This window comes from Arvicanthis niloticus, assembly GCF_011762505.2.
Source record: "Arvicanthis niloticus isolate mArvNil1 chromosome Y unlocalized genomic scaffold, mArvNil1.pat.X SUPER_Y_unloc_2, whole genome shotgun sequence".
Classification (NCBI taxonomy): Eukaryota; Metazoa; Chordata; class Mammalia; order Rodentia; family Muridae; genus Arvicanthis; species Arvicanthis niloticus.
Window position 1 is genome coordinate 3,864,466 of NW_023044979.1, and position 24,739 is coordinate 3,889,204.

The following is a 24,739-nucleotide window of genomic DNA, read 5'->3' on the forward strand; positions in this document are numbered from 1 at the left end:
TCCAAAATCCCAATCATCCCAGTAAATGCATCTCTCTTTTCAGTGGGATTGGCCAGGTGCACTGACTTATCTTGCACCTTAGAATTAATGTCTCTGAAAACCCTATGACACTAGATTCCTCAGCATTTCACTAAATTAGAAGACTACTGCCTGGCAGTGGTGGTGCACACCTTTAATCCCAGCACTTGGGAGGCAGAGACAGGTAAATTTCTGAGTTTGAGGCCAGCCTAGTCTACAGAGTGAGTTCCAGGACAGCCAGGCTTACACAGAGAAACCCTGTCTCAAAAAACCAAAAAAGAAAAAAAGAAAAGTACTTAAGTTTTGGTTGGATTTATTTTCTGTCCTCTGATGTCCTTTTGCCCGGGTTTGCAGTGAGTCCAATTTGCTTGACACCTCATGTGCCCTAGGTCAGTTCTACATAATGTGCACTTTAGAGCACTAATATCATATTTTATGGAAGACACAGATGATCAAGATCCCTTCTAAGTTAATGTCACAGAAAATGATGAACTACAGATGCAAATAGAAAACCCAAAGGCTAAAGTAAACTTCATTTTCCCCACACAGAGAGTTATTTTAATATATTATTATTGATTCTATTTGTTTTTCCAATGCTGTTATACACAGCATTGTATTAATATTGTTTTCATATATTAATATGAAAATATTAATTACAAAGGTATATGTATATATGAATGGAGGCATAAAACATATTTTTCCATCTTTGGATAAACATATTTCAGTTGGAAGTGGGACTGGGCTTAATTTAGCTTAGGCTAGCCTTAAATTCATTATGTAGCTGAGCTATGTCTTGGTCTTATGATCATCTAGCCTTGTCTGTTGGGTTCTGAGATTTTAGGCATGGCTACCCCAGGGAGCAGCACCTCGTGTTTCAGCTTCAACATCTAATAATGGTTGCTGGAACAATCCTTTCCTTTCATCTTCTTTGAAGAAAAGGTGTCTGAAAGCACAGTATGGCCTTTTCCAGAAAGAACCAGAGCCAGGAGTACTGAGTATCCTCTATCATCTTGCATTCCATTCTATTTCAATCACTGGACACAAACCACAATAACAGCCATTTTGTTGTGGTATTATTTGGGAGTTTCTTACCCCACTTAAATCATAGAAGTACCAAATAAAAGACTCAAAAGATTTTGTATTTACAATAAGCAGTAAAGCAACAGAGTTGGGCAGATATCAACCCTCTATTCCTATTTTGTCTATTTCCCTGTTAATATCTGTGAGATATCATGGGCCATGTTCTGCCTAGGCTGCTCATACTCCCAGGCCAGACCTATTGGCCATACACTCACAATCCACCGACCCCATGGTGCCTTCTTCCTTCTCTCTTCTCTCTCTCCTTCATGATCTTTTCCCCAGACACTAAATCGGGAACCTGAAGCACCGTCTACCTTTCTTCTCCTCATCTACAGGCTTTAGGCATCTTTATTAAACAATGATGGAAGGCAGGAGAAACTATAGAAATGATGTAATTATAGTCCCAAAAATTATTGTACAAAGTTGAACCAGGCTTTATGGTCATGTATCCAGAGTCTACAATCCTGTATTGGAGCACATCAAATATTATTTTTACTTTTTCTCTCAGGCTGAACATTTCAATCCAAGAAAATAATAGTCTTTTTAAACAGGGCCAGTTCATGATTCCCAGATTTCCTATTTTGGTTGAAATAATGCAACTAGTGTAAATTGATTTAACATAAGTTCAGTTTTTAAATCCAGATTCTTGATTGCCTAGGGTGCAGACAAAAGTAATTACCAATCAGGATATTTATTGATCATCTAAAATTAATTACCTCACAACTCCTTGCTAATATCAACCACTGTCAATTCAGGGAAGCTTTTACCCTCCTTTTCCATCCATTTTTTGCTGTGACTAACCCTGCTTCAAAGTTGGTCATAGGACTTGATTCTTGCACAGGCCTCTCTTTATTTTAAGACCCAAAGAAACCAGAGAGGTTGGAGGAAACTAACTCAGTGTATTATTTTTGTTTTGCACTATCTAGTCAAGGACCAGTCAGGCAGAGTTGCAAGACACTCTTTCCAGCACTGAGCAGAAGAGAAAGGATTGGGTGCTCAAAACAATTCTCAATCACATACAAAGAGGCAAGCCTCAGATACAGGCAACATTCCTATGAACAAAAATAAATAATCAGCAGGAGTTGAAACAAATGGAAAGAAATTCTTAATGACTTGAAATTAAAGGGGAATGAAAACAAGAGAGTAGAGCAGTGTTGCATTTGAAACCAATAATTAACTTTTAAAACAACTAAACATAGAATGAATTAGGTAGTCTTCCTTCTGTTTCTATTTTGTGGAAAAGTCCAAGGTGTATTGGTCTTAGCTCTTCTTTGAAGGTCTGGTAGAATTCTGCACTAATACTACCTATCCCTTGCCTTCTATTGGAAAGGAGGTTTATAATGCCTGTATTGATTTCCTAAGGGGTTATACTACAGTTTGGATAATTTACCTGATCTTGATTTGTTTGGTTTATGGTATCTGTCTAGATAATTATCCATTTCTCTAGCTTCATATTTTATCTAGATTCTCCAGTTTGTAGAAAGAACTAATGATTTTCAAAAGTTTTCTCAGTTTCTCTTGTTATGTCTCCCTTTCTGATTTTGTTAATTTGGATACTGTCTCTGTGCCCTCTGGTTAATCTGGCTAAGGATTTTTCTATATTGTTGATTTTGTCAAAGAACCAGACTCTGTGCACTGTTCTTGTTGTTTGTAATTGGTTCATTTCTGCCCTGAGTTTGATTATTTCCTACTGTTTATGTTTCTTAGGTGTGTTTGCTTCTTTTTGTTCTAAAGCTTTCTGGTGTGCCATTAAGTTGCTTGTGTAGGATCTCTCTGGTATGTTCATGAGGGCACTTAGTGCTATGAATTTTTGTCTTAGTACTGCTTTCATTGTGTCTCATAAGTTTGTGTATGCTGTGTCTTCATTCTCATTGAATTCTTTTATTTATAATAAAAGTCTTTTATTTCTTTATTTCTTCCCTGAGCAAGTTATCATTGTGTAGAAAGTTGTTCAGTATGTGGCTTTCTAATGTTTTTATTATTGAAGTCTAGATTAATCTGTAGAGATTTGATAGGATGCATGAGCATGAGAATATTTCAGTCTTCTTGTATCTGTCGAGCCTTAATTTGTGACATATTATAAGATCCATTTTGGAGAAGATGCTGGGGAAAAGAATATATATATATATATATATATATATATATATATATCATTAGTTTGGCTAAATGTTTATCTATCTTGTTGATTTTACCTATCTACCTACCTAACTATCTATATCCATATATATGTATTATTGTAGGGTGAAATGTTCCATATGGAAGAGTCAGAAAGACTTAAGGACGTAAAGAGGATGGCAACCCATAGAAAGAACAACAGTGTCAACTAACCTGGACACTTCTGGGCTTCCAGAGTCTAAGTCAAAAACCAAGAATCATACAGGTGATGGTTCATGGCCCCGGGCATGTGTGCAGCAGAGGACTGCCTTGTCTGCTCAAAATGGGAGAGGATGCACTTAACCCAGTAGAAACTTGATGCCCCAGGAAAAAGGGAAGCTGGTGGAGGTGAGGTCCTGGTTGCTGGGTGGCTGGGAGAGAAACCTCTCAGAGGCAGCAGGAAGAAGATGGGGAGAAGACCTCAGGGAAGAGGAACCAGGAAAGGGGGACAACTTTGGAATGTGAAAAGAAAAATTAAAATTTAATTTAAAAAGAAAAAAGGAAACATAATTCAAAAAATATACATCTACATGGAGTTTGAAAAGGAGCAGATGGTTTCCTGGAAGGGAAAGTGGCATTAATACAGTACTCTTTGACCAGGCTACTATGTGCAATGTTAGCTTCTGTGATCTGTAACATGACACACACAGCTACAGCCAATGGCCTGTGTCTCAATCATCTGACCTGACTTAACACTGAAAGTGCATTGGCTATATCACCAAAGTTGAAAAATCAATATTCCTTGGATTATGCTAAAGTTCCCAAATTATATACTTATCAATCTACTTTGTCTTCATTCACCTGACATGAATAAATACATGCTGGCAAATTATAAAATTATTACCCTGTCACCACCAGTTTTTTTTTTTTTTTTTTTTTTTTGGTAATGGTGACTCCAGTGTTAGTGATTGGAAGCAATCTTATTAAAACCATCATCTCAACAAAAGAAACTTATTTAAAAAGTGGTTCACTTGCCTCCTTGTCCAATTTAAGGAGAAAAAAACAACCATGGCATTAATCAAACATTGGGTTAAATGTGAACTGAATACTTCAAGGAATCTGTCATGGAGCCTATGGTGGGTCCCACCAAAAATTTCATTGTGTGGAAAGAAACTATTTTATATCAAGTACATTGACATAAAATGGACCTTTTCACTTCTAGAAGTGATAGCCACATTCCATTCCATGATGTTGGTACTTGATTCTGTAATAAGTACTAACATTTATTACCCTCTGGTTGATGAGTGTGAGCCCATTTATGTTGCCAAAGAGGGTATTAAATATTCCAATATAGCTGACGTACTAGAAAAAGGCTTTGAAACCATCTATGTGAAGATAATAGAGGCCGTTAAAGTGAAAATGACTAAATCACTTAAAGAAATACAGTAAAACACAAACAATTGGAGGATATCAATAAATACTTCAAAGACAGCCAGGAAAACATAAACATAAAAGTGGAGAAAACCAACCAATCTCATAAATAAAGCCAAAAAAAAAAAAAACAAAACCAAGAGTAGAAGGAAACAAAACTGTTTAATAGCTAAAAATGGAAATAGAAACAATAACGAAAACAAAAAATGAGGGAAGATGGAAACAAAACCTTAGGGCTGCAAAGAGAAACTACAGAGGAAAGACTCACAAACAGAATACAGCGATGGAAGACAAATCTCATGCCTTGAAGATATAATAGAAGGGATGGAAATATCACACAAAGAAAATGTTAAATCTAAAACTTCCTGACATAAAATATCTAGAAAATCCAGGACATTATGAAAGGATAAAACATAAGGATACTAGGGCTAGAAGAAGAAGAATATTAGATCAAATTCTCAGAAAATATTGATGACAAAATCTTAGAAGAAATATTTCCTAACATAAAGGGAAAGTTGCATATCACAGTAAAAGAAACATCAAAACACCAAACAGAATGGACCCTAAAATGAAGTCTCTTTCCTGTATAATAATTAAAACATCCAGTACAAAGAAAGAATACTAAAAGCTGCCAAGGTCAAAAGCCAAGAAATATATAAATGAAGATCTATTGAAATTGCAGATGCCCTCTCACTGGTGTCTGTAAATATCAGAAGGTTTTGAACATATATGCTGCAGAAACTACAGATGCCCAGATTATTATATGTAGAAAAACATTTAATTGCTATTAATGGAAAAATCAGATAGTCCATGCTAAAGTGAAATTTAAGCAATATCTATCTACACATACAAACTTACACAAGGTTATATACAAAGAATCCAACCCAAGGAAGTTATCAATACACATGAAAACACAGGTAGTAAATAATCTTGTATTATCTTCAAAAGAAAGGAAAGCACACAAATACCCCAACACCAGCACCACCACCACCAGCAGCAACAACAACAACAAAATACAAGGAGTTAACAACCATCATTCATTGACTCTTTAAATGACCACAGTTCACCAATAAAAAGACAAAGGCTAACAGAATAGATGCTAATAAATATCTAACTTCAGTTGCATAGAAAAAATATAGCTCAACATCAAGAATGGGCATTAATTCAAGGTAAATGGATGTAAAAAGATAGTCCAAGCAGATGGACGAAAGAAGCGAGCTATTGTAGTCATTTTAAAATATAGCAAAAAAAAACTAATAAACAATATTAATCAAAGGAATTGGAGAAAAACACTACAAATTTCATAAAGGAAAAAAAAATCACCAAAAATGTCATTTCAAGTTTCAATACCTACACCTTAAAAACATGGTCACCAACCTTTGTAAAAGAAAGTGTTTTAAAGTTAAAATCACATAATAACACTCATTCACTTATATTCCAAGATTTTTTTTTTTGGTTTTTTTTTTTTTTTTTTTTGAGACAGGGTTTCTCTGTGTAGCCCTGGCTGTCCTGGAACTCACTCTGTAGACCAGGCTAGCCTCAAACTCAGAAATCCACCTGCCTCTGCCTCCCAAGTGCTGGGATTAAAGGCATGCACCACCACTGCCCAGCCATATTCCAAGATTTCAATACCACATCCTCACCAGTGGACAAATTCTCCAGACAAAAAACAAAACAAGAACACCAAAAAAAAACACAACAACACAAAACCAGAAAAATATTCCACCTAACTGACAACATGAACATGAGTCCAGCTGATACTTAGAGAACATTCTATTGAAATACAGGAGAATATGCCTTCTGCTCAGCACCTCATGAAACTTACTTGTAAACTGAATACATATTCAGACACACTGCCAACCTCAATACATACAAGAAAATTGAAATAACACCATGAATCCTATCAGATCACCATCAATTACAGCTGGATATCAACAAAACCAGAAAGAACACAAAGCTTACAAACTCATGGAAGCTGAACACCTCACTATGAATGAAAAACCTGGAGAGCTCTCATACTGGCAATTTAGCAGCATGCTTTACATTCTATAGCAGAAAGAAGTAAGCAATGAAAAACTAGATTAGACATCAGTTAATTATCAACTTGGTGGCTGAAATCAACAAAATAGAAAGAGAAGAATGCAAAGATTTAATGAAACATCGAGTTGGTCCTTTGAGCCTTTTATTAGACAAGATAGTGAAACCCTTATGAAAAAATGGAGAATATCCAAATTAATTAAATCTAAAATGAAAATGGGGACAAAATAACAGACAATGAAGAAATCTAAACAATGGTAATGACATAGTTTTAAAAAGCCTCAACTCCATCGAACTGGAATTTCTAATAATAATGTAAAATTTTCCTCAATAGGCTCCTCTTACTAAAGTTAAATCAAACTAAGGGCAACAATTCAAACTGCCTAAACATCTAGAAAAAGAGAAGTCATTACAAGTCTGCCACCAAAAAGAGCCCAGGGCCATGGATTTTTTTTTTGTTGTTTTTTTTTTTTTTTTTTTTTTTTTTTTTTTTTTGAGACAGGGTTTGTCTGTGCAGCCCTGGCTGTCCTGTAACTCACTCTGTAGACCAGACTGGCCTCGAACTCAGAAATCCGCCTGTCTCTGCCTCCCAAGTGCTGGGATTAAAGGCGTGCGCCACCACTGCCCAGGCAGGGCCATGAATTTTAGGGTAGGATCCTACCAGAGTTTCAAAGAGGAGTTCATGAGAATACTCCTCAAAGTAGTCAACAATATAGAAATAGAAGAAACCTTAGCCAATTTGTTTTGTGAACCCATGGTTGCTCAAATATCCAGTCAATATAAAGACTCAGTAACAAATGAGAATTGTAGACCAATTTTTCTTTAAAATCAAATATGTAAAAATATTTAATAAAACAAAAATAAAATAAAATAGAAACCACGTCAAAAGATCATTCACCATGATCAATGAGGTAGGCTTCGTTCAAGAGGTACAGGGATGGTTCAACATAATGTGATTGAAGTGTAAGAAAAAAAGTTGTAATCTCTTAGATGATGAAAAATTCTCTGACAATATTTAACCCCACTGTATGATAGAGTTCTTGGAGTGATTAAGGATACAAGGAACATAGGTAAATGTAATAATGTCACTTTACTGCACACATATAGCCAACATTAAATTATGGAGAGAAATTCTAATTAATTCCACTAATTCACAAAGAAGAGAAGGTGATCCATTCTCTCCATATCTATTCAAAATACTATCTAAAATTTTAAGTTAACTAGTCCTATATTGAAATTACAACTTAATGTTAACTAGTCCTTTACTGCAATTTACAATGTAATGTTAACTAGTCCTATATTGCACTTTACAATGTTAAATAACTTAACATTAAATTGTAAATTTAAGGAGGAAGTAAAATTATCTTAATCTGCAGATGATATGATAGTAAGCACAAGTGAACTAAAACTTCCCAAAGACAATTCCCAGAGCTGGTAAACACTTTCAGCAAAGTTGTTGGATACACGATTAACTAAAAAAAAAAGAAAAACCAGTGGCCTTCCTATGTACAAATGAGTTTACCAGTGTAAACAAAATAGAGAGACATCGTAAAGTCTGAAATGATTGTCAATTTTTTTCTACATAATGAATATCCTTGAGTAACTCAATGTGTGTTGGGTAAAATCATACAAATTATTTGTAGTCAGAGATTACTTTTGATATTATTGAAGGTGCTCAAAGACTATTGTAATATACAAACTCTTTAATAGATTCATTACTTACTAAAAAGTTTAGTCTTCTATAAAGATATCAGAAAGTACACAACTTTAACACATTGACCACGTTTATGGGGTTTTTCTTGCATTATGACTTTATCTCATATTTTCTAGGATGACTGCCACATGCAAGGCTTTACCACATTGCTTATTCATAGCATTTCTCTCCAGGATGTGTTCTTCTATGTTCATAGATGACTTTATTGTGAAAAGGTTTTATCTCATTGATTACATTTATAAGTTATGTCTTCAATGTGTTCTGTTACATATTCAAATATGCCTATAACATACAAATGTTGCGAAGAAACAAAAGAAACTTGCCCTAAGGACTGCCTTTTTGTCACCACCCTTCATTTAATCATAAACTGAAACTAAGTTTAAATTCCAGGTCATAGGGGACCTGTGTACTTAACAATATCTGACCAGCTTTTATTACTCATGTTTTATTACCTAAAGCAAAACAACTGTCCCTAACCATGATTTCTATTATTCCTGTTTTATTCCTCAAAATATAATACATGTTTCTAACCACAAAAGAACGAATGGCTGTGATAGTGTTGACCATACAACTTACATTCTGTATCATTTGACATACATTAACAATAGAAAAAAAGTGATTGGGAGAAAAATGTCACTGTAACTTGGCAAAAGGACTTTGTGGTTTTGAGTTTTGGATGCTATATAACTTTCTGGTTCAGGGTGGGGGTGAGGCCAGGGTATTGCAGCTGGGCTTCTGAGTGTAATTTTGTGGCCCTGATTTATCAATAGTGACTTCATTACAATAAATTCTTATCATTTGCCTTGTCCTGTGATTGAGTTGTGTTGGATCTCAGTGGACCTCATGCTGTAACGGCTTTAGCAAAGTATGTAACCACTGTCCAGTATGAATAGTTTCATAATGATGAAGACGACAGAGGTGTGCAAAGGCTTCATTATACTAAACATGTCCATTAGGACTCTGTGGGTGTGTCCTGAGTCACAGAGGACATGTTTAAGATTGAGGGGGCATGTCCTGATTCACAGTGGGTGTGCTTAAAACTCAGAGGGTGTGTCCTGAGACACAGGGGGGCAAGCTCTAGTATAGAGGGAATAAGGGAGGGAATGACTTAAGCACTTGCTAAGTCCCTGAGAGCAAGCCATTGAAATTGCCTGTGCCCTGACAACTACACAAGTAATGTTCACCCAGAAAACAGGACAGGAAGAGAGAATCTCAGGCATTAAAGATGAATAGGACCAGCTGGGTGGTGGTGGCACAGGCCTTTAATCCAAGCACTTGGGAGGCAGAGGCCGGTAGATTTCTCAGTTTGAGGCCATCCTGGTCTACAGAGTGAGTTCCAGGACAGCCAGGGCTACACAAAGAAACACTATCTTGAAAAACCAAAAAAAAAAAAGTTTTCCATTCTCGCCCGTGAGGATGCCAGACCCGAACGCCCGTCGACATGCCTTGGAAATTTGAGGAAATCAAGAACTTTTTGCTCACAGCTCAGCTGAAAAATGCCAAATCCATCAAGATCAAGAAGAACAAGGATAACCTGAAGTTCTAGGTCCGCTGCAGCAGGTACCTTTACACCCTGGTCATCACAGACAAGGAGAAGGCAGAGAAACTGAAGCAGTCCCTACCCCCCAGGTTTGGCAGTGAAGGAGCTGAAATGAACCAGACCTTCATATGACTATTAAAAGCCCTGAAAAAAAGAAAAACCAAAAAAATGTATAAAGGGCATGTCCTGAGTCACAGAGGGAGTGCTTAAGACTCATGGGGGCATGTCCTGTGATACAGGGAGCCTGTTTAAAACTCTGTCCAGAGTCACAGAGGGCATGCTTAAGACTCAGGGGGCCTGTCCTGAGATGCAGAAAGCATGATTAGGACTCTGGAGGCATTTTTAAGACTGAGGGTGTATTTCCTGAGTCACAGGGGGCATGCTTAGACTCTAGCACACATTCTTTCATGATAATGAAGACTGGAGAATTGTGCAAAAACCTGACCATATTAAATACACACACAGGGTTTCTATCTTAGTGTTTCCATTGCTATGAAGAGAAATCATGAACAAGGCAACTCTTATAAAAGCAGCAGTTTAATTGGGACTGGCTTACATTTTCAGAGATTTAGTCCTTTTTCATCATAGCAGGAAGCAAGGCAGGCATGCAAGAAAACATGATGCTGGCAAAGAAGCTGAGAGTTTTGCTTCTTGATCCAAAGGCAGCCAGGAAGAGACTGTCTGCCAGGGAGCTAGTAGGTGAGTCCATTCTGCACTGGGTGGAACTTCAAAGCCCACCCCCATAGTGATGCACTTCCTCCAACAAGGCCACATCTCATAATAACTTCCTCCCACTCCCTGAGCCAAACATATTTATACTACCACATTCCACTGTCTGGCCCCCCTATGATTGTACAAACACATGATTTCATGGGGACCATATTTAAAAATAGCATAATACAAGATATGTGAGGTTTAAAGTAAAAAGTCCCCATAATCTATAGAACTCTCATAAATGTTAAAAGTCCAAAGTTCAAAGTCTCTTCTGAGATTCATCCAATCATGTAACCATAATCCCCTATACTTTGAAAAAAATAGCACATAATATACATCCAAATTCACAGGATATAGGTCACCATTCCTAATCACCAATGTGAGGAAATACTGGGACAAAAGAAGACCAAAAGCCAGCAAGGAAATCTCCAAACTCTGCAACCCCATGTCTGATGTCAAAGTGTTCTTCAGATCTCCAACTCCTTTCTTCCCTGCTCACTGCAGCACAATTCTTTCTCTTTGGCTGATTATATTTCCTGAAAGTAGTTTTCCTGAGAAGGTATCCCATAGCTTGGGAATCTAAAACTCTTGGGGTCTCCAAAGTAATTTCAAAATTACAGCTTCTTGTTCCAGTATGTGAGATACACAGATGATATTCTCAGCTCCTCAAAACGAGCTGGGTCTCTCTCTAGCTCTTCCCTCTATAGGACACTAGGTTCTGCTTGACTCCACTCAACTGCTGCTGCTGTCCTTTCTGCTCATCCCACAGGACTGACATCTTCAATACACTGGGTTCTTCTGTGACAAACAGTCTTGACTGCATTCCTCTCATGCTCCCTTCATGGTGCCAAGCCTTAGCTGCACTGCATGAAACATTCATGCCTTAAACCAGTGTCACCTGGGTGAGTCTTACAGGGGACTGAGTCAAGCTGCACCACAAGGTAAACCTTGGCTACCTCTGGAATACAACTTCTTTCTCCTGTTTGAAAACACCAGAATATTTCGCCTCAGTGATGCTCGTTTCTTCTTCATCCTCACTAATTTTCTAACTACAGGCAACCAGCATCAATTGTCTCAGTCATCCCTTCTATTCTTTCCTCTAAAGCCAGAGCCACATGCACAAGGCTGCTGAGTTCTGCTTGCTGGAGCTGGAACATGGCTCCTTCTATTACATCATCACCAGCTTTATAGGTTTCAACAACCTCATTGCCTAAGCTCAGCTGTGCTTGAACTTGCTCTGTAGATGAACCTTGAACTCAGATCTGCATGGCTTTGTCTCCTGAACACTGGATAATATATGTGTAACACTTTGCCTGTACCTAAGCTTTTCTTTACCTAAAACTTGTTCTGTTTTAGGAACACTTGAACAAGGAAGATTTGAATCAGAAATCTTCCTGACTCTGATCTCCTGGGATTTAATGCATGTACCACCATGCCTAGACTTAAGTATATCCTTGTAGATTTCAAATTGAAAACCCAGAATAGTAATCACAATCCATCAATTGTCAATTTCACACATACTGATAAATCTTGTGTCCACATGAAAACAACAACTACGTAATAATAATGCCTAATACGATACAGTTCTCCTTTGTCCAACTTCATATCCATTTGTTTAGGCGGATGGAATATTGCCCTAATGTCACCGTACCTTTAATTCCATTTAATACCATTGATCACAGAATTTAGCTTCATTCAACTTCATGGTTCAAGTTTCTCTTTTGACCTAACATTTTATATTTATTTTCTTTCTAACATTACTATGCTTGCTCAAAACAATCATCATGAGACTAAACACAGGCCAAAGGCTTTGCTGGCTTCACTGTAACTTCCTTTGTTAATGCAATTAACATCAACCTGTTTACCTTATCTTCAAGGAACTCTACAGACAAGGGCAAAAGGCATCAATATTCTTCAGCAAAACATCATAAAACTATATACAAAGTTCAAATCACCCTTAGTACATATGTGTTCCATATTCCTACTAGGATGGCCCAGTCAGTTCCACTTAATGCATATACAGATCCAAAGTCTAAAAATCCACATTGCTCCATAAAACAAAACAAAAAACCACAGTGAGGCCTATCATAGCAATGCTTAAATCTGGGGCAGCAACTTCTGTCTTAGATAGAATTTCCATTGCTAAGAAGAGACATTGTAACCAAGGCAACTGTGTTAAAGGCAAATATTTAATTGGGCCTGGCTTACAGTTTCAAATGTTTAGCCCATTGCCATCATAGCATGAATGTCAGCATGAAGGCAGCCATGATGGTAGAGAAGGAGCTGACAGTTCTGCATCCTCATGAGAAGGCATCCAGGAAGAGACTGTCTTCCAGCCAAGTGGTAGGAGGGTCTGTTTTGTACTGGCCTGAGCTCCAAAGACCACCACCATAGTAATTCAATTCCTTCAAAAAGGTAACATCTCCCACAAGGCACATCTCTTAATATTGCCACTTCTTAGGGTCAAACAAATTTAGATCACCACAGTTTATTTCTACTATAAATTCTTTCATGCTTTTAAAAATGATTAGGACATGCAGAGGCTTTAACATGTTGATTACTTTCAGATGGTTCCTCTCTCATATGTGTTCATTTCTATATTCAGAAACCACTGTGGCACATAAACCATTTTACAACTTTAGAACAATCAAAAGGTTTCTGCTAAGTTTGTGTTCTTTTATGTCTTTGGAGACTACAGAGATAGGCACAGGCTTTACCATGTTCATTACATCTGTAAGGTTTCTCTAAAGCATGTGTTCCTTCAAGTGTTTGGAGAGTACAATGACATGCAAAGACTTTATCACATTGACTACATTCATAAGGTTTCACTCTGCACATTTTCTTTTGTGTATTCAGAGATGACTGTGTCCTGGAAAGGCTTTACAACATTCATGACATTCAGATTCTCTCCAGTATGTGTTCTATTATGATATTGGAGACCACTGTGACGTGAAAAGGCTTTACCACATTGATTACACTCATAAGGTTTCTCTCCAGTGTGTGTTCTTTTATGTCTCTGGAGACTACTGTGACATGAAAAGGCTTTACCACATTGATTACATTCATAAGGTTTCTCTCCATTATGTGCTCTTTTATGTTTTTGGAGATTACTGTGTTGTGAAAAGGCTTTACCACATTGATTACATTCATAAGGTTTCTCTCCAGTATGTGTTCTTTTATGGATTTGGAGACCACTGTGACATGAAAAGGCTTTACCACATTGATTACATTCATAAGGCTTCTCTCCAGTATGTGTTCTTTCATGACTCTGAAGATGATTGTGACGTGAAAAGGCTTTACCACATTGATTACATTCATAAGGTTTCTCTCCAGTATGTGTTCTCTTATGGATTTGGAGATTACTGTGACATGAAAAGGCTTTACCACATTGATTACATTCATAAGGTTTCTCTCCAGTATGTGTTCTTTTATGATATTGGAGACCACTGTGACATGAAAAGGCTTTACCACATTGATTACATTCATAAGGTTTCTCTCCAATATGACTCCTTTCATGCCTGCAACAATAATGGGCACATGTGAAAACTTTACCACATTCATTACCTGATCAATGATTTTACAAATACGAATAAATTTTACAGTTGATCTAATAATAAAGAACACTCATATTTTAAGGTTTTTCACTTTGATATTCATGGTTGTACTTGCTCACCGTAGGTTGCTTTACTCATTGAAAATGCCTGTGATGGTAAGAGCATCTATTACATGGCTCACATTTATAGCCTCCTTTTTCTATATAAGACTTCTATATGATGTATTTCACATGTCATAAGAAATATGGGATAACTCAGAGCATTAAAACACTGAATGCATTCTCAGTTGTTCCTGCAATGTGCATCACACCACAGTAGCACTGTGAACCAAGGTTTAACAAAAGAATCAAACTACAGGAGCATTGTGAACCAGGATGAACAGAAGAATTTCCAAACTTCTAGTACCTATGGAGATTTTCTGCAGTGTGATATTGGTGATGTTCCCAGTAAAGTCAGAAAACCAATTAACTGCAAATACCTATCATATTCAGAAAGTCTACCAAAGGCAGAATACTACATATCTTCTCATTGTTCTGAAATAGATAGAGGTACATTGTGCCTTTTAGTATCTCTATGCTCACATGGTTTCATCCATTCTGACAATTGATATACCCATTTAAAAAGCAGAGCAAATGAAAGGTTTCTACATTTAATTCACATGCATTGACTTTTTGTTCATTGCAGACATGATTAATGTTTCTCCAGGAAAACATTCTTGACTCTCATAAACTGACCTCACAATAAACTTAAAATTTTCACTACAAGAATATGAGTATCACCAACTTTATCATGGAGCATTTGTTTATTAGAAGGTTATTGATACATGTTTATCAATATTCAATGTGCAACATCTAAATAAAATACTATACAAATTGGTAGTTTCACAATATGGTTTTAATGAAGATACATATCAAATAAAGGAATCTCTTAAGGCATTGTTTCCTTCTCTTCTTTCTTACAGAAATGCCTTGTAAACACCAATCAGGTAACTGACACTGAGGTACACAGTTTTGGAAGACTATTATAATTATAGCTACAATAAAATGACTGATATTTTACAGACTTGCTTTCTTTTAGAGCTTCCAGATCATATTATACTTTCCTCACAGGCATATTTGTATCAGTTTATACAGAAAAATTACCTTTCATGTCTTCTAGAAGTTTGGTGTTGTTCTTCAGTATGATGGTCTTTCAAATAATAGCCTAAAACACGGTTCCATAAAATGAATAATATGGTATTGGAATTAAGCAAAATTCAAGTTACTCTGAATTTTCACAGCAATGAACCTGATTTATTCAACTCAATATTACTTGTTCTCTATTGAAACAAGAGATGATCATCAGTAACCCAGAAACATTTTTCCCTTATTTTGAAAAGCAAAAGAAAATTCACAGTCTTACCTATAGCAGTGAGGTTCCAGTAGGTCTCCAGCATCACATCTTTGTAGAGATTCTTCTGGGAAGGATCCAGCAAATTCCACTCTTCCTCAGTGAAGTTCACATGCACATCATCAAAACTCACTGCTTCCTAAAATATCCCATACATATGTACAACACAAAGCCTGATACTGACATCACTACAAAGTAAAGGTATGCTTCCTAGACAATATAATCTTATACTTCATGTGATTCATCCACTTATTTGCTGACACACAAATTATAATATAATCACCATGTCAGCTTAGAAGGAACTTGAAACATTGACACTTGGACCCTTTACACAGGGTTCACCTGTGTCACTCCTAAACCCGTAGAATAGGATATAGCCTTGCAACACAAATGGCAATTGAGAGAGATATGCAGGAGGAAACAGATCAACTGTACTTAGCAAACACTTGAAAAACTATATGAACAATTACTAACTGCAGAAATGATGGGCAAGCTACATATATTTGCTCATGTCTTTAATCGCAGAGGTACAGACAGGTGTATGTCATTGACCTGGATGTTAGCTTGGTCTATGCAATGAGGTTCAGGACAGCAAACATTACATGTGAAGAACATCACTCTGCTACAAAAATAAAGCAAGAAACAAAAATGATAGAATGAACTCACAGTTCTTTACTGAAGTTAATGCAAAGAATTATGCATTCACTGCAGTTTTGTATTTTCTTGCATAAACATAAAGTGAACCAGTTTAAACAGCAACAGTAATCAAATTTTACTAAAAGGGAATGCATTTTTAAACTGTTAAAAATGAACAGATTAAATTATTAGTAATGTATATGCTGATCAGAAATAAAAAATGTAGTTCAGTAGATATAGCTCAGGAGTTGAAAGGTCTTTGGTCTTCCACATAATGGAGGTCAATTTCAAGCATACACATGTGGACCAACACCTGTCCATTTCTTCAAGATCAGAAGTTCTGAGGCCATATCTAACAACAGTAAAGATGAGGCACACATGATATTCATATTCATGCACCCAGCCATAATGCACTTATTTATTCAAAAATTTCACAACAAACATGAGTTAGGCAAAACATCATACACCTGCAATTCAATGAATCTGAAGCATCAGATAATATTGATGACATTAGCATAAGCCATCTGGAGAAATAGAATATAATTTATGCATTTGGCTGAATTTCAAAATAAAAGATGTGAATGAAGAGCAGCATAAAAGCATGTGCTAATTGAACAAAAATATATCAGGAGGCTTATGTGGTTTCTATATCTACAATCAACACTGGAAGGGCTTCACAGAAAAATTTTGGTCTAGAAAAACAAAAACAGAATGAATAAAATTAAAAATATAAAACCAACAGGTTTGGAAAATAGCATAGCATTGAATAGCAAATGTGTTCACAGTATCTTTACTGTGATCTAGGGACAGAGTCCAAATGGGGAATGTATGAGAAGAAAGCTGAAGGATCAGATTCAACCACAACACTGGAGACACCCAGTTGTGGGGAGCCGACAGAAGGCGCTATCATCCTTGCAGCCATCTTGTGCCATATACCCTGATAAGAGATTTGATTAGAATAGCCTACAACAGCTGAGCACACTCTGATAACATCTTGTTTGAGATACCCAGGATCTTCCCTTGGGTGTGTGAGACTTAAAGGTGTGTGACATAAGGGCATGACTTAGAAGTGTAGCTTAGAAGTGAGACATATAAAAGGCAAGAGGCAGACAGAAGAACACAGAGGAATAGGACACTTCAGACGAGTACAACTTGGAGGAAGAAACTTGGAATTAGACATTAGGCGCTTGGCACTTGGCAGAAGTAACTTGGAACTTGGAGGGACTAGGAACTAGGAACTAGAGACTAGGAACTCAAGACTTGGGACTTGGGGAGAAGAAGAGAGACTGAAGAATAAATGGGATTGAATCACACTCTGTCTGGTCTGCATTTCTTGCATCTGTCCTCATTCTCTCTTGCTGAACCCGGACCCCTGGACTGGAGCAGCTTGAGGCAGTACGAGCTGGAACAATTTAGCACCAAATGCTTTTGGCAGTGTGGGTCCCAACACTGACAGAGGAGTCCGAAATTTTGGCCTTCAAATGTGGGCCAGCTTGGGCCGCAACACCTAGTACAAAATTTCTCCTAAGAGAAATGCAGAAATAAAGCTGGAGCAGAGACTGAAGGAATGGCCAATGAAAACTATTTATGTTTAAATATGTTTATTATGTTTAATGTCTCCAACATTTAGTTGGAGACATACATGGGCAAGCTTGGATCCATGACATTATTAAGGATACTCCGTTATGATCTCACACAGGAGCCTTGCATAATTGTTCATTGGGAGGCTCCACCTGTTGGGAGCTGACTTTAGTAGAAAGCAGCTAGATCAACTTTGCAGCCATCTGTAACCATATACCCTGATGAAAGACTTGGTTGTCAAAAGCCTATAACAGCTGAAGCACACTCTGATAAATATATTGTTTATCCCACATAGCTTGTTTTGCAGTTTAGTGACCTCAGCTGTATGGTGCACATGGTAAAGTGTTTTCACCTGTGTTCTCCTGCTTGTGTATATAAATACCTCAGAATTCCCTTCAATAGGAGAGACTGAATCACACCCTGTCTTGTCTCCATTCTTCTTATCTCTTGCCCCAAGAGCCCCACTCTCTCTTGACCAGAGCACAGAGCCCCTAAAGCGTTGAGGCAGAAGCATTGAGGCAGAATGCAAGTCCAAAACATCCACCCAGCAGCTGACTGAAGCAGAATCTGAGATCCACAGTCAAACATTTCATTCACCTTGGTAACTCTGATGGAAGAGTTGGGGAAAGGATTGATGGTCCTGAAGAGGATAGGAACTTCACAGGAAGACCAACAGACTCAATTAACCTTGATCCTTGGGGACATTCAGAGACTGAGCCAAAACAATAACACACACAGGCTGGACAAAAGACCCTGGCCCATAAGTAGCAGATGTGCAGCTCAGTCTTCATGATGGTCCTCCAACTACTATACCAGGAGCTGTCCCTAAAGCTGCTGTCTATCTTTGGAATCTGTTCCCTTAACTGGGCTGCCATGTCTGGCCTTAGCAGAGAGTATGCACCTAACCCAATAGAGACTTGATGCACCATCATGGATACCCAGGGGCCCACACCCTCTCAAAGGACAAACAGAAGATACAGGAGGGACTCTGTGAAGGCAGGTGACCTAGAATACAGACTCCACTAAGGTCATAGCCATTTTATTTATAACAACTTGAAAATGGAAAGAATCCTGATGCCCCTCAACCAAAATATGAATATAGAAAATGTGGTTCATTTACAAAATGAAACATTATTCAGCTATTAAATACAAGGACATCATGAATTTTGCAGGCAAATGGATACAGCTAGAAACTATTATCTCAGTGAGGTAACCTAGATCTAAAAGCACATGCATGTATGTACTCACTTACAAGTGAATAATGATAAAATATAGGAAATCCACACTACCCTCCATAGACCCAAAGAAACTAAACAAGAAGGAAGGCCCAAATGAGCACAGTTGAATCCCACTCAGAAGGGGGAATAAAGCAATCATAGGAGGCAGATGGAAGAGAGAGAACTGGATGGGAGAGCAGATAAGAAAGGGGAATCAGGGAGAACCAGCAACAGGTGTGGAGAGAGACTAAAAAGGGCTAGAGAGGGAAAATGAATCAAAAGCTGCAACTGGCTGGGAGGTACATTTAGGATGTGTCAGAGACCACAAATCAGAGGATACCAAGGAGTCTAAGGTTTATCTTAGCTGAGATGTATAACAGTTAGATATAAACACTAAAGAGGCCACATCCTGCAGTCAGACAGAACCCTCAGAGGAGAGTTAAAGACACCAAGGAATCCAAAAATCTTTCTACCCAAAATTTGTCCTGTCCACAAGAATACAATCTACAACATAGACTCTGTACAGCAGCAAAATAACATTGTTGTTGTTGTTGTTCTAACTTGCTACCCTGCTGCTGTGATTGAGTTCTCTAAGCAAAAGCATCTCAGGTAATAAATGTTTGTTGTACATGGTTCTGTCAGATCACAGTCCATCATTTTGGGAGGTTAGATTAGAAACTGAAGGCAAAAAGCATGGACAGACACTGTCTCCTGGCTTGCTCTCTTGCTTGCTCACTGTCTCAAGCTCAGCCTGTTCTCTCATCCAGCCCATGACCACTTGCTTAGGGATATTGCCACCCTCAGTGGAAGAGTCTTCCTTTTTTTTTTTTTTTTTTTGGTTTTTCGAGACAGGGTTTCTCTGTGTAGCTCTGGCTGTCCTGGAACTCACTGTGGAATCCAGGCTGGCCTGGAACTCAGAAATCCATCTGCCTCTGCCTCCCAAATGCTGAGATTAAAGGCATGTACCACCACTGCCTGGCATAGAAGAGTCTTCCTAATCAATCATCAACACTATCTCTCACAGATATAGCAACCAGCCATTCTGATGAGGGCATGCCCTGAACTGAGGCTGCTTCAGATGACTGTAGCTCTGAAATGCTGAGAACCAAAACAAGTATGACACAAATACAATAATAAGTGAGGAAGTTGTAAAAACCCAAAACCAATGAGCTAACCATATCAATACAGAAGCTCCTGCCACCCTATGAGGAACTTGGAGTTTTGGCTGAGTAAGGACAAAATAGGGAGGGCACCTGGCTCAGAGCAGGGAAGGATACACTGGAATGGGAAGCTCAGAGCCTATGCTGACCTGAGGTGAGGGTCTTTAACCCTGCGTTCCCAGGACAGTGCTACCAAAGATGTGCGTAAAACAGCTGGAAGGTGGACAGAAAAGCAGATTGTCTCACAGACCCAGAAATGATCATCACAAAGGACAGGATTTCTGGTCCAAGGAAGATATGCTAAATTTGTTAGAATCGATGAAGAATGACCTTCCATCTCATGACAGCTGCAAGTTCAAAACTATACAGTCACATATGAACTGGGTAGAGGGTAGTTCAGGGGGTGGGAAATGAGGTCTTTGTCTTTCTACCCTGTAAAACAAGGTAGGCAGAGACTGATTTTGCCCTGGATGCTGTCTAGAAGAGCTCTCTGTCATGAACTAGTCAATGGGTCAAGGTCCTTTTGTTAAGGAGGATTTAACCCAAGGTGTGGGGCTAGTAACTAAATTGATTAGGATGGAGTCTGACTCATTTCCTCAATGAAAGAATGACAAAGTTCCACACACAAAATAGACAGCCACAAACGGGTGGTAAAGGCTACCCATCAGATTCCTCCACTTGGACAAAGGAGAAAATGAAGACAGGATGGTAAGTGTGAGCCCTGTCAGGGTTCCAAGTCTGCTCTAACCTTCCCAGAAATTAAGACCAGAGAAAATGCGTCCACTATACCAGGCTCTGGAACATCTTCAAAGCACTTCGGGGATATGACTCTCTGTACCCTCCCCCACCATGAGCAGGCCTGAGAGACCTTGTTTACCACAACAAGGTCAAGTGACAAGATCTAGGTGGAGTTACCCACCTTGGCGACCCGGAACACAGAAGCAGAACTGCCCCTGGGCTTGCCTTGAGACATCTCTGACTGTGACCTGCAATGGACTATGGATTATCCCACCCATCTGAAACCAGGAAGGGTTGTGGGTTGGGTCTGCCCCTTTAAATTGAGAGCTGAACATTAAACCTTGGGGCCTTGATCTGAAAACTTTGTCTTGGCCCCATCTCTTCTCGCCCTCCTTCCCCCTTCAATTCCCAGCCCCCCTTTCAGGTGAACCCAGTTGACTTGTGGCCGCAGGCGGCTACAACTATCCAGTGTATCTACTGTAGCAGGGTTCCAGGTTCAATTTAGTCATTTCCCTCCATAGATACTCAAGAAAAACCTGAAAACCAAGGCACACACAAATCTGGCAGACAAGCCACTGACAGAAACAATGGTTCATCTTAACAACCAGCCTTTCAATCCTTTAGTTGGGAGTCCTGAGGGTCTTGGGGTTCCAGTCAATGCATTAAGATGTTATGTCAAAGTCACAGAGACCCCAATGACCAACAAGAATCCTATTGTAATGCAAACACATGGAGGTCTTTATTATGAGCTCTGTAATAAGGATGCTTGCCAGTCAGCCTCACATGAGATCGAATCTGAGAGACCAAGTCTAGGGGTGCTGGGTATTTATTGCAGTTACAGCAAGATTGGGACATTAACACACAGGTCAGCAGCTTAATATTTTCAAAGCTGCATGACTGGTATAATCTGCAGGAACCAATCAAGGGGGCAAAACCATCTGATAATCATGATGGGTAGACTAACTTTTTCTCTGTAAGATGTATTAGTTATCGATATGTAGCTTAATCCTGCAGTTGTACCTTGACTGGCTGTTGACAAGGGGGCGTTGTCATAGGATGTTTGCTCAAATGGACTTTGTGCACTCTTTAAAACAGAATTAATTGGGCTTTACAAACTCATCTTTGTGCCTGAGGCCCTTATTATTGAAAGATGCTCCTGTTCAAGCACAAGCCATGCATGGCAGTAGAAAAGGTACTTGATCCAAAGACCTGCCTAACTATCTGTTACTGTACTCTCTGGAACTGTTTTCCTGAGCAGATACCCCACAGCTCTGGAATTTCAAAATATTAGGGTTTCAAAAGTAACTTTAATATTACAGCTTCTTGTTCCACTATCTGGGATCCACACATGATCATCTGTGCTCCTCAAAAGAGATTGGGTCACTTCTCCAGCTCTTCCATCTATTCCACTCTAGCTTCTGCTTGACTCCACATTACTGCTGCTGCTGTTCTTTCTGCTCATCCATGGGACTGACATCTTCAATATGCTGGGTTCTTCCCCTGTGACTAAAATTCACTGTTTTCCTCTCATACACTCCCTTCACTGGGCCAAGCCTTAGCTGCTCTGCATGACAGGTTCATTTATGCCTAAAAACCAATACCACCTGGGTGATTCTCACACATGATCAACTCCAGGTGCACAACAAGGGACAACCTTGGCTATCTCTGGAACACAGCTTCTTTGTCCTCTCAGAAAAAAAAAACTCACCACAAGATTTCAAATCAATGATGCTGGTTTCTTCTTCATCCCCACTAATTTTAACTACAGCCAACCAGCATCAATTGTCTCAGTCGTCCCTTCTATTCTTTCCTACCAGAGCCACATGGACAAAGCTGCTGAGTTTCTCTGCTTGCTGGAAACATGGCTCCTTCTATTACATCATCACCAACTTTCTATTTTTCAACAGCTTCACTGCCCAAGCTTGGCTGTCCTGGATCTTATGCAGTAGATGAACCTTGAACTCAGAGATTTGCATGGCTCTATCTCCTGAATGCTGGGTAATACATGTGTAAAACTTTGTGTGTATCTAAGCTTTTCTTTACCTAAAACGTGTTCTGTACCAGGAAGACTTGAATCCGAGATCTGCTTGACGCTCATCTCCTGGGATTTAAGGCATGTATCACTGCGCCTGTACTTAAGTACTTTACTTTAGATCTTAAAATGAAAGCCCAGAATAGTAATCACAGTCCATCCATGGTCAGTTTAACACATACTGGTGACCCTTATGTCCTCATGAAATTGATGACCAGGTGACAATTGAAAGATTATAAAATTTATAAAGGTATGGAAAGTTTGTATGAACCCCCCCTAGAGCTGGAGCCAAGAATGTAGACCAACTGGTTCACTAGCTCCAGGTTCCAGGAAACTGGCCGACCACAAAGAAAGCAGAGCTAAAACTACAGGTCAGCTGGGTCGTTCTGGGAACTGGCTGACCACAAAGTAAATGGTTGAGCAAGATTCAATTCCTGAGAAAAAACATGTACAAGATGTTTCCCATATGACCGACTGAATGATGGGCTGGGACTGGTCCACTATTTTTATTGATATCACTTCCTTGGTTTCTCATTCACCACCCCTGGGTTGTGTTTTTTTCCTTTGAATACCCTTCTCCCCCTGGCCTTGATATTGACACCCCTCATTATGAGTCTCGACCTCAGCCTGGCTGATTCCTGAAATAAAGCCTCTTCTGTTTGCTGGCCTTGGTCTCCCAAGACTAGAGTGAGGGTCTCCCTTCTGGGGGTCTTTCAATAATAACGCCCAACCCGATACAGTTCTCCTATTATACAAGTCTGGGGCATGTCCATAGGTCTGCAAGCCAGTAACAGGGAGGCAGTTCCAATCATGCCCCTGCCTCAGATTCACCGGTGCCTCTGCATGCTCATGGGTAGCCCAGAACCTCTACTTCCACCCGCCTGACACTGTACCTGGAAGCTCCGGTCATCTCCCTGTTCTTTAACAGCGGCGATTGGATTGTGTAGAGTGGTTTGTGACATCAGAAGGACCCCGCCGATGCCACCAGGACCGCCGTGCTCCTCCCGGATCACAACAGCAGCGGCAGGGAAGGTCTCCAGGCTGGTGGTGAAGGAAATCGGCTCCGAGGTGGGGATCTCCGAACACCTGGCAGTGCACCGGCCCCAAGCCTTCATGGGAAATGTAGTCTCCGTCCGGACGCCATCTTGCTTTTTTCCTGTGACATTATGGGATATGTAGTTAGAAGGTCGGCAGCCATCTTGGATTGAGTTTGCCACACTTATGCAGTTAGTTCTCCTACAGCCATCTTGGCACTAGTTCTTATGGGAAATGTAGTCTCAGACCAGCCACCATCTCTGTGTAGTCCTGGCTGTCCTGTAACACACTGTGTAGACCAGGCAGGCCTTGAACTCAGAAAATCGCCTGCCTCTGCCTCCCAAGTGCTGAAATTAAAGGCATGTACCATTCAATTAATTAATCATTATTGACTATTGATTAGAATTGATTTATTGATTATTGGTTAGCATTGACTGCTGAAGTGTAGGTTACTCTAAAACTAATGATGAGCCCAGGCTGACCTCAAGCTCACTGACTTCAAGCTCTCTTGCTTTCTTCCCCCAAGCATTGGAATTCCTCTTCATGCACCACCACACCTGGCCCCAAAGAGTATTTTTTTTTTTTGGTTTTTTGAGACAGGGTTTGTTGTGTGTTTGTTTTTTTTTTTTTTTTGGTTTATTTTTGTTGTTGTTGTTGTTTTTTGAGACAATGTTTCTCTGTATAGCCTTGGCTGTCCTGGAACTCACTGTGTAGACCAGGCTGGCCTCGAAATCAGAAATCATCCTGCCTTTGCCTCCCAAGTGCTGGG

The 24,739-nt window shown here is 39.1% G+C and overlaps 1 protein-coding gene and 1 pseudogene across 1 annotated transcript in view; one reads left to right on the forward strand and one right to left on the reverse strand.

Annotated features, from left to right (window-relative positions):
* Positions 1 to 24,050, reverse strand: part of LOC143433977 (uncharacterized) — a 50,199-nt gene extending 26,149 nt beyond the window's left edge. Inside the window, 5 exon segments of the mRNA XM_076928146.1 lie at positions 13,415 to 13,469; positions 13,525 to 14,146; positions 15,325 to 15,385; positions 15,584 to 15,710; positions 23,829 to 24,050. Of these exon segments, the coding sequence (XP_076784261.1) occupies positions 13,415 to 13,469; positions 13,525 to 14,146; positions 15,325 to 15,385; positions 15,584 to 15,710; positions 23,829 to 24,050 (1,087 nt within the window).
* LOC117696014 (large ribosomal subunit protein eL38 pseudogene) lies at positions 9,816 to 10,062 on the forward strand (annotated as a pseudogene).
* Positions 24,051 to 24,739: the final 689 nt, after the last annotated feature.